Source organism: Ictidomys tridecemlineatus, chromosome 4 (genome assembly GCF_052094955.1).
Source record: "Ictidomys tridecemlineatus isolate mIctTri1 chromosome 4, mIctTri1.hap1, whole genome shotgun sequence".
NCBI classification, from domain to species: domain Eukaryota; kingdom Metazoa; phylum Chordata; class Mammalia; order Rodentia; family Sciuridae; genus Ictidomys; species Ictidomys tridecemlineatus.
In genome coordinates, this window is record NC_135480.1 from 139651751 (window position 1) to 139665268 (window position 13518).

A 13518-nucleotide genomic window follows, 5' to 3' on the forward strand; every position below is an offset into this window, starting at 1 on the left:
AAAACCCAGTGACTGTTGTCCTCCACATACATGGAGGCTCCAGCAGGACAGAGGTTCTTGCCTGTTCTGTTCACGGTGCCTAAACTGGATGCCTGCATAGAACAAGTGCCCATTATGTATTTGCTGAATCAAATTAATTAATATTTATATAGATATCACTGCTGTAATTTGGTAGCTACTTAGTGGAAAGTGTGGGTAATTTACAAGATTCATTCATTCATTAACGTTCCCATGAAGAAAAGTCTTTTTTGTTAGTTTGAGACCTGTGTCTCCATGATAAATGTTTTCAAATGAAAGGAGTGAAGCTGGCCTCTCTCCAGGAAATGGAAGGCCTCGTGACACACACTGTGGCCTTGAGCATATGATCTTCCACCCGCAGGAGTAGAGTTGCAAGACCAAGTGATTTTGTTTTATAGAAGCCAGGTGTGATGTCCAAGCCTGAAATTCCAGGAACTCAGGAAATTGAGGCAGGAGAATGGCAAATCTGGGACCAGCCTCAGCAATTTAGTAAGACCTCATCTTACAATAAACAATAAAAATGGCTGGGGGTGTAGCTCAGTAGTAAAGCACCCCTGGGTTCAATCCCTAGTACCAATCAACCAACCAACGAACAAAAAATCTTATAGGTATACAACTTAATTATCTTAAATGACAACTTTATATTTTTTTTATCTGTATACCCCACCATAATGAATACATACAGTCATAATCAATACCTTTTTCATTAGTCTATCTATAGAAAGATGTTTAATCCCAGCAATTTGGGAGGATGTGGACAATTTAGCCAGACTCTGTGTCAAAATAAATAATTAAAAGGTCTGGAATGTAGCTCAATGGTAGAGTGCACTTGGGTTCCATCCACAGTACAAATAAATAAGTTTAAATGCAAAGAAAAATTAAGCAACTTTTTAAAACTAGGTCAAAGCAATCTTCATTTGAGCATAAGTATTCCAGTGTGTTCAAAAGCATTATTTCTGTCTACTTGTTCTAAGTACTTGCCTAATCTTCCCTTACCTTTTATGTTTGTACACAATCTTTGTTGATGGTTCCATACAGCAAAGTGGTACTACCACTCATTTTCATTCTGTTCAGAGAAGTGTTCCCTTTGTTATTGTTTAAGACTTAGGGATCAACCTTATTTTATATAATTCCCACTTCCTGCACTCTAGATACATCATGGTAGCAATGAAAACAAAAATATCAAAGTCATTGAAAAAGGATGTGATAAAAGAAATTAATTTTAAAAGTGTGCCCTCTGCTGGAACATTGTTGTCATGACAATAGTGTTGACATGAAATTTGAATGAAATGTGCAGTTCTACTAAAGACCCATTCTGACACCCAAAAGACTTTATTATTTAAAAATACCTAAAATTACAGGTGTTATTGACTGTTCAATTTAACTTTTTAAAATTTATTTTTTATTAGTTCTAATCATTTATATATGACATTGAAAACCAGCAACATGATATTATACATACACATTGAAAGCTTTTCAATTCATGGTACACAAATGGAGCACAACATTTCATTTCTCTGGTTGTACGCTATGTAGAGTCACACCACATGTCAATTTAACTTTAATCACATACTCAGTCCAGAAAATTCGAATTTCAGCAGCAAGATAAGAACACACTAGAACTCTCTATGTATATACAAAATTCCATCTTAAGACCAAGGAAATGTTCTTTCACAAATTATTTATGAGAACACTTTAGAAAGGAAGTTAAAAAATGCTTCTTGAAAAATTTAAGCTACAAACTTATGAACAGAAAACAGAAGCAGAAATATAGGGAAAAAAATCTTCTCACTGTCCTGCCTTCTGTAACTTGCAAACCCCTATTTATCTCTCAGAACTCAGCTCAAATGCCATCTTTTCTTAAAGTTTAATCAGATACCCTTAAAGGGGATTACCCACTTTCTTTTCTGTGCTTCTATAAATAGATTTGTGTTTACCATACTGTGTTGAACTAATGTATATATTTTTGCCTCCACAATAACCTCAGAGACATTAAATAAGAATTTTAAAACATGCAAAATAATTCTCTTCAAATCTAAATTTTACATGGCATTTTAGAGATTTGTGGATTGTTACAGCTATGTGCAAGGTATCAACTCAAAAGTACCCTTCCCCAAGCTCCCTGACCACCCATCCATTTTATGGATGAAGAAACAGAGGCTGTCAAAATAAGTTCTCTCACCTAGGAATTAGAAAACAAGGCTGTCAGCCCCCTTCCTTTGATTCTAATCAGTATATTTTTTTTTCTTACTTTGACATAACCACTATCATTCTACAGGATCATTTGGCAATATCAAAATCTTTAAGGCTATTTAATCTGATGTTTTTAAATTTCCTGGAAGTTATGTGTAAAATTTGTATGCATGTATTTAAGGGACTATGTATGAGGGAGGTCTTTGCACTCTAAGCACTCCTTCATTCATGTATGCATGCATTAGTTCAACAAACATTTTTCAATGATTTTATGTGCAAACCTCAATAAAACACTTGTAAGCTTAAACCAGCCACATATACAAAGGATTATACACCATGACTATTATTTTTCCCCATGAATGCTACTTAGACATTTTAAAATCAATCGTGTAATATACTACATTGATTTAAAAAAAGGTACATAATCATCTCAATAGATACAGAAAAAGCATTTGAAAAAATTCAACAGCATTTCATGGTGGAAATTCTCATCAAACTATAAACAGAAGGGAACTTCTTAAGCCTGATAAAGGACAACTATGAAAAACTTAAGATTAGGTCATATTTAACCATGAAAACCTAGATGCTTCCTCTTAAGCTTAGGTTGGGGGAAAAAAGGATGTTTTCTTTCACTACTTCTATTCAACATTGAACTTGCAATTCTTGTCAAAACATTTATGGAAGAAAAATAAATAAAAAAGCATCCAGATTGGAAATGAAGAAGAAGGGAAAAAAAAACTCTACTTGTAGATGAAATAATCTTATGTATCTTAAACATTAAAAATTATAAAGAACACACACACGATTATAACTAATCAACAAGTTCAGCAAATTTCCAGGATACAAAATCAATATGAAAATGTAGTTACATTTTTATACATTAGTAATGAAAAATTCAACAGTGAAATACAAAGACCATGTCATCCTTAATAGTATAAAGAATAAAATACATATGGATAAATTCAGCAGAAAAATTGTACACAGGAAACATTACTGAAAGAAATTAAAGAAGATCTAAATAAATTGAAATGTATCTCATTTTCATAGATTGGAAGACTTAATATTATTAAAAATGGCAATAGTTTCTAAACAGATTACAAATTAAACACAATCTACATCAAAATCCCAGCTGCATTTTTTTTTTTTGCAGAAATTGACAAACAGATCCTAAAATTCATATAGAGAACCAAGGGACCTAAATTAACCAACACAGTCTTAAAAAAAAGAACAAAAGTGAAGAACTCAAACTTTGTGGCTTCAAAACCTACTACAAAGCTACAGTAATCAAGACTGTGTAATCCCAGCATAAAGGTAGATAGAATGATTAATGGAGTAGGATTGAGTCCAAAAAGAGACTCACATTTAAAGAAAAAAAATAAACAAGTTGGACTTTATCAAAATTGAAAAATTTTGGATAACATCAAAAATTAAAAAGATATAAAAAATGTGATAAGAGTATCCATGAAGAGAGAAAATCGCCTCTCTAGTAAGGGGTTTGTATCTAGAATATTTAAATAACACTTAAAATTCAACAAAAAAAATCATCAATTTTTAATAAGCAAAGAATTTGAATAGAAATTTCTCCCCCCAAAAGGTATGCAAATGGTCAACAATCATATGAAAGGTGACAATGCTATTGATCAATTAAGGAAATAAAATTAAAAACTACAATGAGCTTCACACACTACTACTTCACACACCTAAGATGGCTATGATTTTTTTTTTTTCTTTTAAAGCAGACTACAGTAACTATTGTTGAAGTATAGAGAAACTGGGACTCTCACACATTTCTGGTTCGGAATATAAAATGGATTAGTGATAACCAAATGTTTTCTGCAGACCAGAGGTGGGCCACATGGGACTCAGAGAAGGCCATGGGTCATTTTGGGTCCTCTCTAACTGAGCTTCCACAAAGTGAAGAGGATTCACAGTGTCAGGAAACTGGTTGAAAAAATAGGGACTAAAGAAGCCACAAGTTATGTGCAGTCATCCTTCGGGGTCCATGGGGGATTTGTTCCAGGACACCCTTGGATACCAAAATCTGCAGATACTCAAGTCCCTTAGGTAAAAAGGTATATAGTATTTGCATATAACTTACACAATTCTTCCATATACTTCAAATCATCACTGGATTATTTATAATACCTAACACTACATAAATGCTGTATAAATAGCTTTTATACTATATTGTGTAGAGAATAATGATAAGGAAAAAGTCAGTACCTATTGAGTATAGATGCAAATTTTTTTCCAAATATGTTTTGGTTCTTGGTTGAATCTGAGGATGTGGAATCTCAAATAAGGAGGGCTAACTAGACAGAATAATGTTGGATCTGCTCCCTAGGTGACCTTGGGAGAGAAGCCCAGTAAAGGACCTGCAAAAGGCTTACAAAACCACCCACAAAAGAAAAAGTCATCTCTCAATTTTGCCATGCTCAGAAATCAGCAAACCTGCTCTCTGTACTCTTAGTTCAAGTCAGATCTTTCTTTTTCCAATCTTCCTCCCCACCCTGGAGAAAACTCAAACTGTCTGGCAAGATGGAGTAGAAAACAGGAAGAAAAGAGAAAGATAATTGGCAGTTGGCCCTCCAGAACCTTATGTACTTCTTCCATGTCAAAATCCTGCAAACCACACTTCCTGGGTCTCTTTGATAGTGTGAGGTAGCAGTTAGACATGAGAATGAGGAGTTTAAGAAAATATTTAGCATAGACAAATGAGTTAATCAATAGCCCTGCTTTGGTGGTGCTGCAAGGTCTGACAAGATTACTATTTTAGGACCCTTGCCTGATCTCAGCCCTATAAACCATTCCTCTTACAACAGGAGGAAGACAGATAAATTTAGGGAGTAAGAATCAAAGGGCAAGGATATGTCTATTCAAAAGTGCCTAATTGGCAAGACATCTTAAACAAGACCCTAAACAACACATAGCAGAGGTTCCCAGACCTAGGAAAGCAGAATGATTAAGACTAGAGCCCACTGACCATAAATTCTGTAAAACCCATTCCAATTAGGGCCTGTCAGCATGGACCAAGATGACCCAGAGTTGCACTGAGGTTGTTAGCTAATGGAATCTCTAGTCCAGACACCAAAGGTGATACATGGTGGGACCATCTAACAATCCCACCATGCTCCAATTAAGGCTGGCATACGAAGAGGTGAAGGTGTTGTTTTCAACAACCTTCTCTCTCCATTGAGGGCTCTTCCGTCCTTGCCCCTTCTTCTTTCTCTTCTAATAAATTTTGCAGTGTTTTATTCAGTCTCTTGTCTTGTTTCAAATCTTCTCATGCAAGAAAAACCACTAGTAGAGAACACAACACAATCTACGATAATATATCGTCTCAGACATTATCTTATTCTCCCTTATCACCAAAGCCTAGAGTTAGGTTCTGCTCAGTGTGAGAGGAAGCCAATTTTTTCTTCTCTAGGCAGCAGCTGCAGCAGCAACAGGAAACTGCAGATTCCAGTATTAACTATGAACATGAGCAACATTGGCCATGGTTTGGGCAACATCTGGGAGCCCAGCCTTCTGTAATTCTGCTCAGCAGACCCCAGCAGGAACCAACAGCAGCTGCAGCAGCTGTCACACCTGACTGAGTCTTATTTCTCCGTCTCCATATGAAGGCATCGATTTCTTCACCTGGTACTGCTGCGTCCAGCTACTTAGTCCTAGATGAGCTTTATGTGATTCCATTGGAAACAATTAGAAAGCCAGGAAAAATCATGAAAGAGGAGACACTAGACAAAAAGGGGAGAAGAACAACATGTGAAGGTACTTTTCTAGCCATGATGAATGCAGTGTGTTTAGAACTCAGTAAGTTCCCAGGAGCTCTGGTTGCATTGTGCAAGAACCTTTAACAGAAATCCAGTGACAGTAGGCAACTGTGATGTTGACCCAAACCCTCATAAAGTCTGCTTAGCCTTGGGCTCTCTTTGTCTGGGATATGCAGACCCAGGTTGCCTCTTTTCCTAGGTCTCTGTTTCTCAAAGCCATGTCCTCGGAACACCCAGATTAGAATTACCTAGAATACTTTTATTTTTAAATGCTATTCATTTAATAATTGGTCCTACAAAAATCAACATTTTTGGTAGGGATGCAGGAAGATTCTCTTTAAACTAATTGTCCAGGTGAATCTGATGAATAAGAAGGGCAGAGATCATTGTTCTAGACCTGCTCTGATCTCCAGTTTTCTTGTTCTTTATTACACCAAAAGACTAGGAATAACAGAGGGAAGATCCACAAAAAAAAAAAAATGTCAAGTGCCTCAGGAGATATAAAAGGAGTAAAAGAAGAAGAAGGAAAAACAATGAAAAAAGACAACGCTTTAATTTCACTCATACCTTGGCAGGCACCTAGGTCGATTCCTCATCTTAGCTCTGGGGAATAGGCCTGCAGTAAACATGGGAGTACAGGTGCCTCTTTGATGTGGTTATTTCATTCCCTTTAGAGATATACCAAGTAGTGGGATTGCTGGACACCTGGAAGATCTATTTTTAGCTTTTTGAGGAACATCCATAAGGTTCTGCATAATGGCTATACTAATTTATATTTCCATCAGCAATGTACAAGAATTTTCTTTTCCACATTCTTATCAGCATTTAATATTTCTTGTCTTTTTGGTAATAGCCACTCTAACTTGGGTTATACAGGTTTGATTTGCATTTCCTTGATGGCTAACAATGTTGACAATTTTTTCATATATTCATCAGCAATTTGTATTTCTTCTTTTGAGAAGTATCTATTCATATCTTTTTTTCCAGTACTGCATGTTAAACCTAAAAGCAATTGACTACTGAGCTACATCTCCAGCTCTTTTTATTTTTATTTATTTATTTATTTTGAGACAGCGTTTCACTAAGTCTCTGAGACTGACTTAGAACCTGCAATCTTCCTGCCTCAGCCTCTTGAGTCACTGGGATTGCAGGCTTGAGATACTGTGCCTGGCCATTTGTTTGTTCTTTAATTGGGTTACTCAGTTTGTTTGTTTGTTTTTAGTTCCTTATATGTTCTATATACTAATCCTTTGTCAGATTTGACTAGTGCATGCCACAAACGTGTTGAAATACCACACAGCACCTCATTAATATAAACAATTAATGACTGATAATTCTTTAAAATTTAAATGCCCTTTAACTCCTTTTCTTCTTAGAACTCAAGATCCTCCTGGCCTAATCATAGCTCCCTACAGGTGCTTAAACTTGATTTTACCACCACCTGCCAGTAGGTGTTGGCGTACAGGGCCTCGGGCTCCCTCTAGAGGTCAATAATAATAAGAGCAGCAAGAGCCCTAAGGTAATGGAGAGTGTGAAATGGTGTTGGGAGGTGGAGGGTGGGGGCTTGTCAACCAACCCAAGTAGAGGTCCTGTACTCTGTAGACTTCCAGAGCCATAGTTCTCAAACAACAGATTGGGACTCCAGAGTTTTAGTTCATGTGAATTCTATCTGTATTAAAGATTAAAACAGAAAACATTCGATTCTTTATTAGTTCACTTAACAATAAACCTATTATAATGTTAAAAACAACATTTCAAACAGAAAATAGCTATATTTTCAAAAACAATAAATTAGAATGAGGCATTGTTTCAAATTGTCTTCATATCAATAATTTTTAAAAGGTTAAAAAGTTTGAAAATCGCTGCGTGCAAACTTATCTGTATATTGGAATCAACCTCAGAAGCGTGAAAAAATACTGATGCCTGGCTTCCATGCCCAGAGACCCTAATGTAACAGGCTTGGTGTACAGCTGGGCTATTGGGATTTTTTTAACACTCTTAGGCAATTCTATGTAAGCAGCCAAGGCTGAGGACTGCTGCTTAGTCTTAATGATCCTGTTGGATGTTGAAATAAACACATCCATGGCCAAGTATGGAGAAAACAAATACAGTCCTCAGCAGCAAACAAGGGGAGAAAAGTAACAAAGGAACAGCAGAACTATCAAGTTATCCTTCAGAGTATACCTAGATAAGGGGGATATTTTGCAGCTCTTCTAACTGAACAAAAAAAAATTATTTTTCTCTTGCCAAGGATGTGTTTATTCATATACTAATGCATGCATTAAAATGCCACCCAGATAAGAATTTGGGCTGTTTGGGGCACAGAACATTTTTTAAAAATTTCCGCACCAGGCATGGTGTTGCATGTCTGTATTCCCAGTGGCTCAGGAGACTGAGGCAGGAGGATTGAGAGTTCAAAGCCAGCCTCAGCAACAAAGTGGGACCTGTCTAAAATAAAATACAAAAAAGGGCTGGGGATGTGGCTCAGTGATTGAGTGCCCCTCAGTTCAATCCCCAGTCAAAACAAAATCTCTGCACACAGCCCCAAAGGAGTCAAGCCAGGCAAATCATCAGAATGTTATTCTGGTTACAAAGGGACCAGGTAAAAGCCAGGGATGTAAAAGGATAGGAAGGGCAATTCAGAGGTGAGTTTTATAATCTCTGGCCACTCTCAGGCGAATGCCTTAGCAAGAATGATGCCAGGAGAGAAGGAAGGTATAACTGAGACTTCAGGGCAGGGATGGCTTGAATTGAGTGCAGAAATGTTAATACAGAAATAATCCTATCACAGCTCTCAAACTGAGAGAGCTCTCCAGCTTTTAGGTGATCTGCTGCTTTTCAAAAACTTCAATTTTGCATTTGGTCGTTCTACTTGGATACGGAGTAGTCTCAGGGTCTTTGGGCCATGTGTCCAGCAATGACTGTAAATTAGTGTATGGAGGTTTGAAGATGGTCTTCCCCGGTAGAAGAAAGAGAAAAGAAGATAGAAGCTCGTAACAATAGTGCTAGCTATCATGTATTGAGCATTTACTAAACCAGATAATTATTAAGAACCTTATATGAATCAGCTCATTAATCATGCACTAATGGACAACCAGGATAGAAAACCAAGGCTAAAAGGAGGCCAGCCTCCAAGAGGACCACCGATAAGCTTCCATGCCTTCAGGTAGGTTTTGCATGATGAATCAAAGCTGGTCTGTGTGATCAACAGCACATGGAAGGAGCGATGGTGTGTGAATGTGTCATGTGTTCCATTGTGGCCTCTTGGATCCTTGCTGTGGGAAGCCAGCTGCCATGTTGTTGGGACTTTGGACAGAAGCCAATACCTCCTTGCAGCAGAGTGAGGGAGTCACCTTGGAGAGAGATCCTCTGCCCCAGATAAGCCTTTAGTCACAGCCAACAACTAACAGAACCCTTTAGAAAGACCTTGAGCCAGACTTGCCCAGCAGAGCTGTTCCCACATTCTTTCCTCACAGGAACTTTTTGCTTTTCATTATTTTTAACAAAACTGAGCCCACACGGCCCATGGCAGTGACCTTGACGTAGTACCCTTCCTTTATTGACTTTTCTCTCTTCTCTTTTTCCTTCTCTCAATTTCTATACTCTCGTTTCCTGGGATCATCTCCCAGATAAACAACGTCCTACACCCAAGTTCTTTTCTCAGGTTGTTTTTAGAGAGAACCCTAACAGACACAGCAGGATAAGCACACATTCCAACCATGTTCTACTAAAAGCATAATAATCCAGGAGTTTAAACTTAGGCAACGAGTCCACCCCAATTGGGTTTTGTTATTATTGTTTTTCCTGGCTGCCAAGGAAACGTATTTAGTAGTGCCTGAAAGCTTCGCCCAAATTGACGGCCCTGACCAAAGTCTTTGAGTCTGGTTTTCTTGGTGTTAGCAGTTTTCAACCATGAAAACTTTCCCACCTGCAGAACTATTATTGCTTGGATATGGAGTTCCCCCAAAGGCCTATGTGCTGAAGGCTTGGTCTCAGGCTGGAGGTACTATTGGAAGGTGGTGGAAACTTTCAGAAGACGTGGAAGACTAGTTAGAAGACGTGGGTCACTGGGGCATGCCTTTGAAGGGTCTATTTTGTCCTTAGACCCTTTCCCTTTCCTCTCTCCCTCTCCCTCCCAGCCTCCATAGGGTGAGCAGCTCTCTTCCACCATGCCCTCTCTGCCATGATGCTCAGCTTCACCACAGACCTAAAAGCAAGACTGAAGATTTCTATGAACTAAAAACTCTGAAACCATAAGGCAAAATAATCTTTCCTCCTCTAAGGTGATTTTCCTCAGGTATCTTGTCACCACAATGGAATGCTAACTAACACAAAAGCTGACCTTGCAATCTTATTGTTGATAAAATTGAAGACTCCAAGGCAGGTTCCCTGACAACTGGGCTCGTGTTCAGCATGGCCTCTCCAGTCCACCTGGCATCGACTTTGACCAGAAACCAGAAATTATCAAGTTTTAAAAGAAATATTTCTAAAGAAGAACTTTAGCTATTTCTTGGCTCTTTTCTTCAACCACTATAAAATCTTCCTTTGACTTTAAGCCAAGCCATGAATTTTCTCCTGATATCCTTGGTATCCTGGGTTTGATCTCTAAAATATTTTTGAACATGAAGATCTCAATAAAATCTGTCAGAGAAGCATATCCGTGTCTACCTAACTTAAAAGACAGTGTGTGGAGTGAAGTAAGAGCAGATACTTTCCAACAGATTGTCTTCAAAGGTTGTATACACTAAGCTGACATGTGCTCAGTTGTGTGGAGTGTGGAATGCATTTGCCCATAGAAACAGTTGTTCCTAGAGAGATCAACTCATCACGGATTTTCTGGGGCCTTTTCTAATTTCAGTACTGGTAGTTCCACATCCCCAAACACCCTCAGTCCTGGGAAACAAACACAGATGGTTGTACTACATATTTATGTTTCCAGATTAGTTCAAAGAAGCCTATTTAGCCCTTGATATAGCTGAAATGTATTCCTGGATTATGGATGGGTTCTGAATCATGGGTAAGGTACGACGGTGAGTGGGAGAATTGCAGGGCTTATCAAGGTAAAGATGAGATGGCAATACTTTACAATAAGCTTATTGGGCACCCTGGAGGCAGGGTTGCATAGGAGAGGAGTCCTTCATACCAGAAGACTTTACAGAGATAGCAGTGGTCATGGGGCTACCAGAGAGAAGGGGACCTCTCAGAGGAGAGGAGGGTTGGAGAGGATACTCACAGGTCTTGGCAATGACACTCAGCAGGAGTCTGTGGGCCAGAGAGCTTCAAAGGGCTGTAGCTCTATTGGGGTTTTTAATAGTGAAGAATTTATTTATGCATGGATAGCAGATGTTGGGTGCCATTTTGAGGGATATGCAAAAGCAGGAAGCTCTAAATGGCAAAAAATATACTTATTGGGACTATTGAAAGGAACAGGATATGTAAGAATTTGAATTTGGTGCTGGCAGGCATCAAACTAAAAACCCTAGCCTGTTATAGAGAAGTAAATAGCACAGGAACCAATATACTGGGCCTAACTTTGACCCATTTGTATTACCTATCTGTTCAGCTTTCTAACCATGGGTACCAGAGTGAGAATAGGATTCCTCTGCACATGGCCCTCTGCCTCACCTCCTCACATCCTTGTTCTTTGTTCTTCAAATACCAGTGATGAGGACTGGGAATGTAGCTCAGTGGTAGAGGTCTTGCCTAGTATGTATGAGGCCCTGGGTTTGATCCCCGGCACTGCCAAACCAAATCAAAACAAACAAACAAACAAACAAACACCAATGATGGGCTAATATACCATCTGGGGAGAGAGATCTAACAGGAGGTAGAAGGAGATGGCTGTGGTAGTGGTAGGGAGACAGTTAATGGTGGATCCTACACACTTATGTGGAATGATGGGACAGGGTTGGGCAGAAAGAAGAATGGAGGCAGGATGTGTGATGTGAAGAACAAATTATTATTCTGGGATAATAGAGAAACTAACAAGATCTGTGAGTGACACTCTTTCTGCACTGTAGAGATGGATATTATAAATAGTTTTTATTTTAATTCAGATTGTCCTCATATCCAACTTTTGTTTTTCAGGAATCTAACACAATGTGTGGTGTCAGTGGGATGTAGTACCCTAACTTTCACTAAGGAAACTCTGAATGTTCTCTTTCACATCCCATTTGCAGGTAAGTGCTTGTATTAGTCCAGTAGTAACTTATTACTGTAACAAATTATCTGAGACTGAGTAACTTTATAAAGAAAAGAGGTTTGTTTTACTCACAGTTCTGGATATTTAACAACCCGAATCTGGTGATGACCTTCTTAATGGCAGAGTTGTGATGTAGTATGGGGCATCATATGGCAAAAGACAGGAAGTGTGTATGCACATGTGTGCACGTGTGTGTGTGTGTGTGTGTGTGTGTGTGTTTTCTGGTTTCTCTCCTTCTTCTTATAAAGCCATTATTCAACCAGGGGGTTGCACCATAATGACCTTATCTAACCCTAAAAAAGCTTTATCTCTAAGCACCATAGTCAGATTAAGTTCCCACTTGCTTACTACTTCACAATGGGGATTAAATGTCAATGTGTGAAACCTGAGGGGACACACACAAACCATATCAAAACCATGGCATGGCACATGACCCAGTCTAGCCGATTGGATGTGTAAGTCCAAAGTTGAGGGGCAGTTATGACATTCTCCATGGTAGTGCTGCCCAATGGTGGCAGCACCTGCGGTAGCAGAGGTGTTCAACACTAGCTGTGTCCTCTGGGAATGGCATCTGCAGGTCCTACATAGCCTGTTCTTATCTGCTGGTCTGGTTTCATTGTGGTTGCGGCCAGTCAGACTCACATTGGATCATGTCTAATTTCTAACACTGATTCTCCAGCCTCATTATTTTTAATACAATTATCCCTAAATTAGCCAAAATCTTTGCAACAAAGAATCTTGATTATGCTGTGATCTCTTTTTAATTCAGAAGCTGTAAATTCTACATATTTCCAGATCTGCCTTCAAATATCTGGAAGATTTTGTTTCCTTTGAAAACAAATTCTTTCCAAGGATCACCATCCTTGCAATGTAATTATTACAATAATAAATAGTATATTTATCAAACTGTTCTCTTGATGGACAAAAAGCTCCATGAATTAGAAATGTGAAAACATTTTTATTGACCTAAAGATACAGTAATTTTAGAAAAGTAAAAAGTTGAAGTTGCTTTTAATTATCATCACAGCAAGATGCCTTTGAAATTTATATAAATGGATTGAGTTGACACTGTTAATGACTGTTCGGATATGTACAAATCTGGTCATATACTCTAAAATTTGCAGTGACAAATCAATTTGCTATGCTTTATTCGCTTTCTGGGGTTTAGCTTTGGGTTATATTCCAATTGAATAAAACGTTCAGATGGGTTCTTGTAAACACTTTTGCCTGGAAAATGCTTTCATTCTGCCTCATTACCATCATTTTCCAGTATCGGGGTTGTCAGTCATTTCCTAGATGGGAGAACATGAGTTGCATCATTACCAACTGAAT

The 13518-nt window shown here is 38.3% G+C and overlaps 1 protein-coding gene across 4 annotated transcripts in view; it reads right to left on the minus strand.

The window, feature by feature from the left end:
• Window positions 1-1397: 1397 nt before the first annotated feature.
• Window positions 1398-13518, minus strand: part of Gda (guanine deaminase) — a 114179-nt gene continuing 102058 nt past the window's right edge. For 3 of the 4 annotated variants that reach the window (XM_078047499.1, XM_078047501.1, XM_078047503.1), the window contains one exon: window positions 1398-5948. In XM_078047499.1, coding sequence (XP_077903625.1) covers window positions 5932-5948 — 17 coding nt within the window. In that variant the 3' untranslated portion in view covers window positions 1398-5931. Of the gene's footprint in view, window positions 13479-13518 lie in introns of all 4 variants that reach the window. The other variant, XM_078047500.1, reaches the window with a different exon arrangement.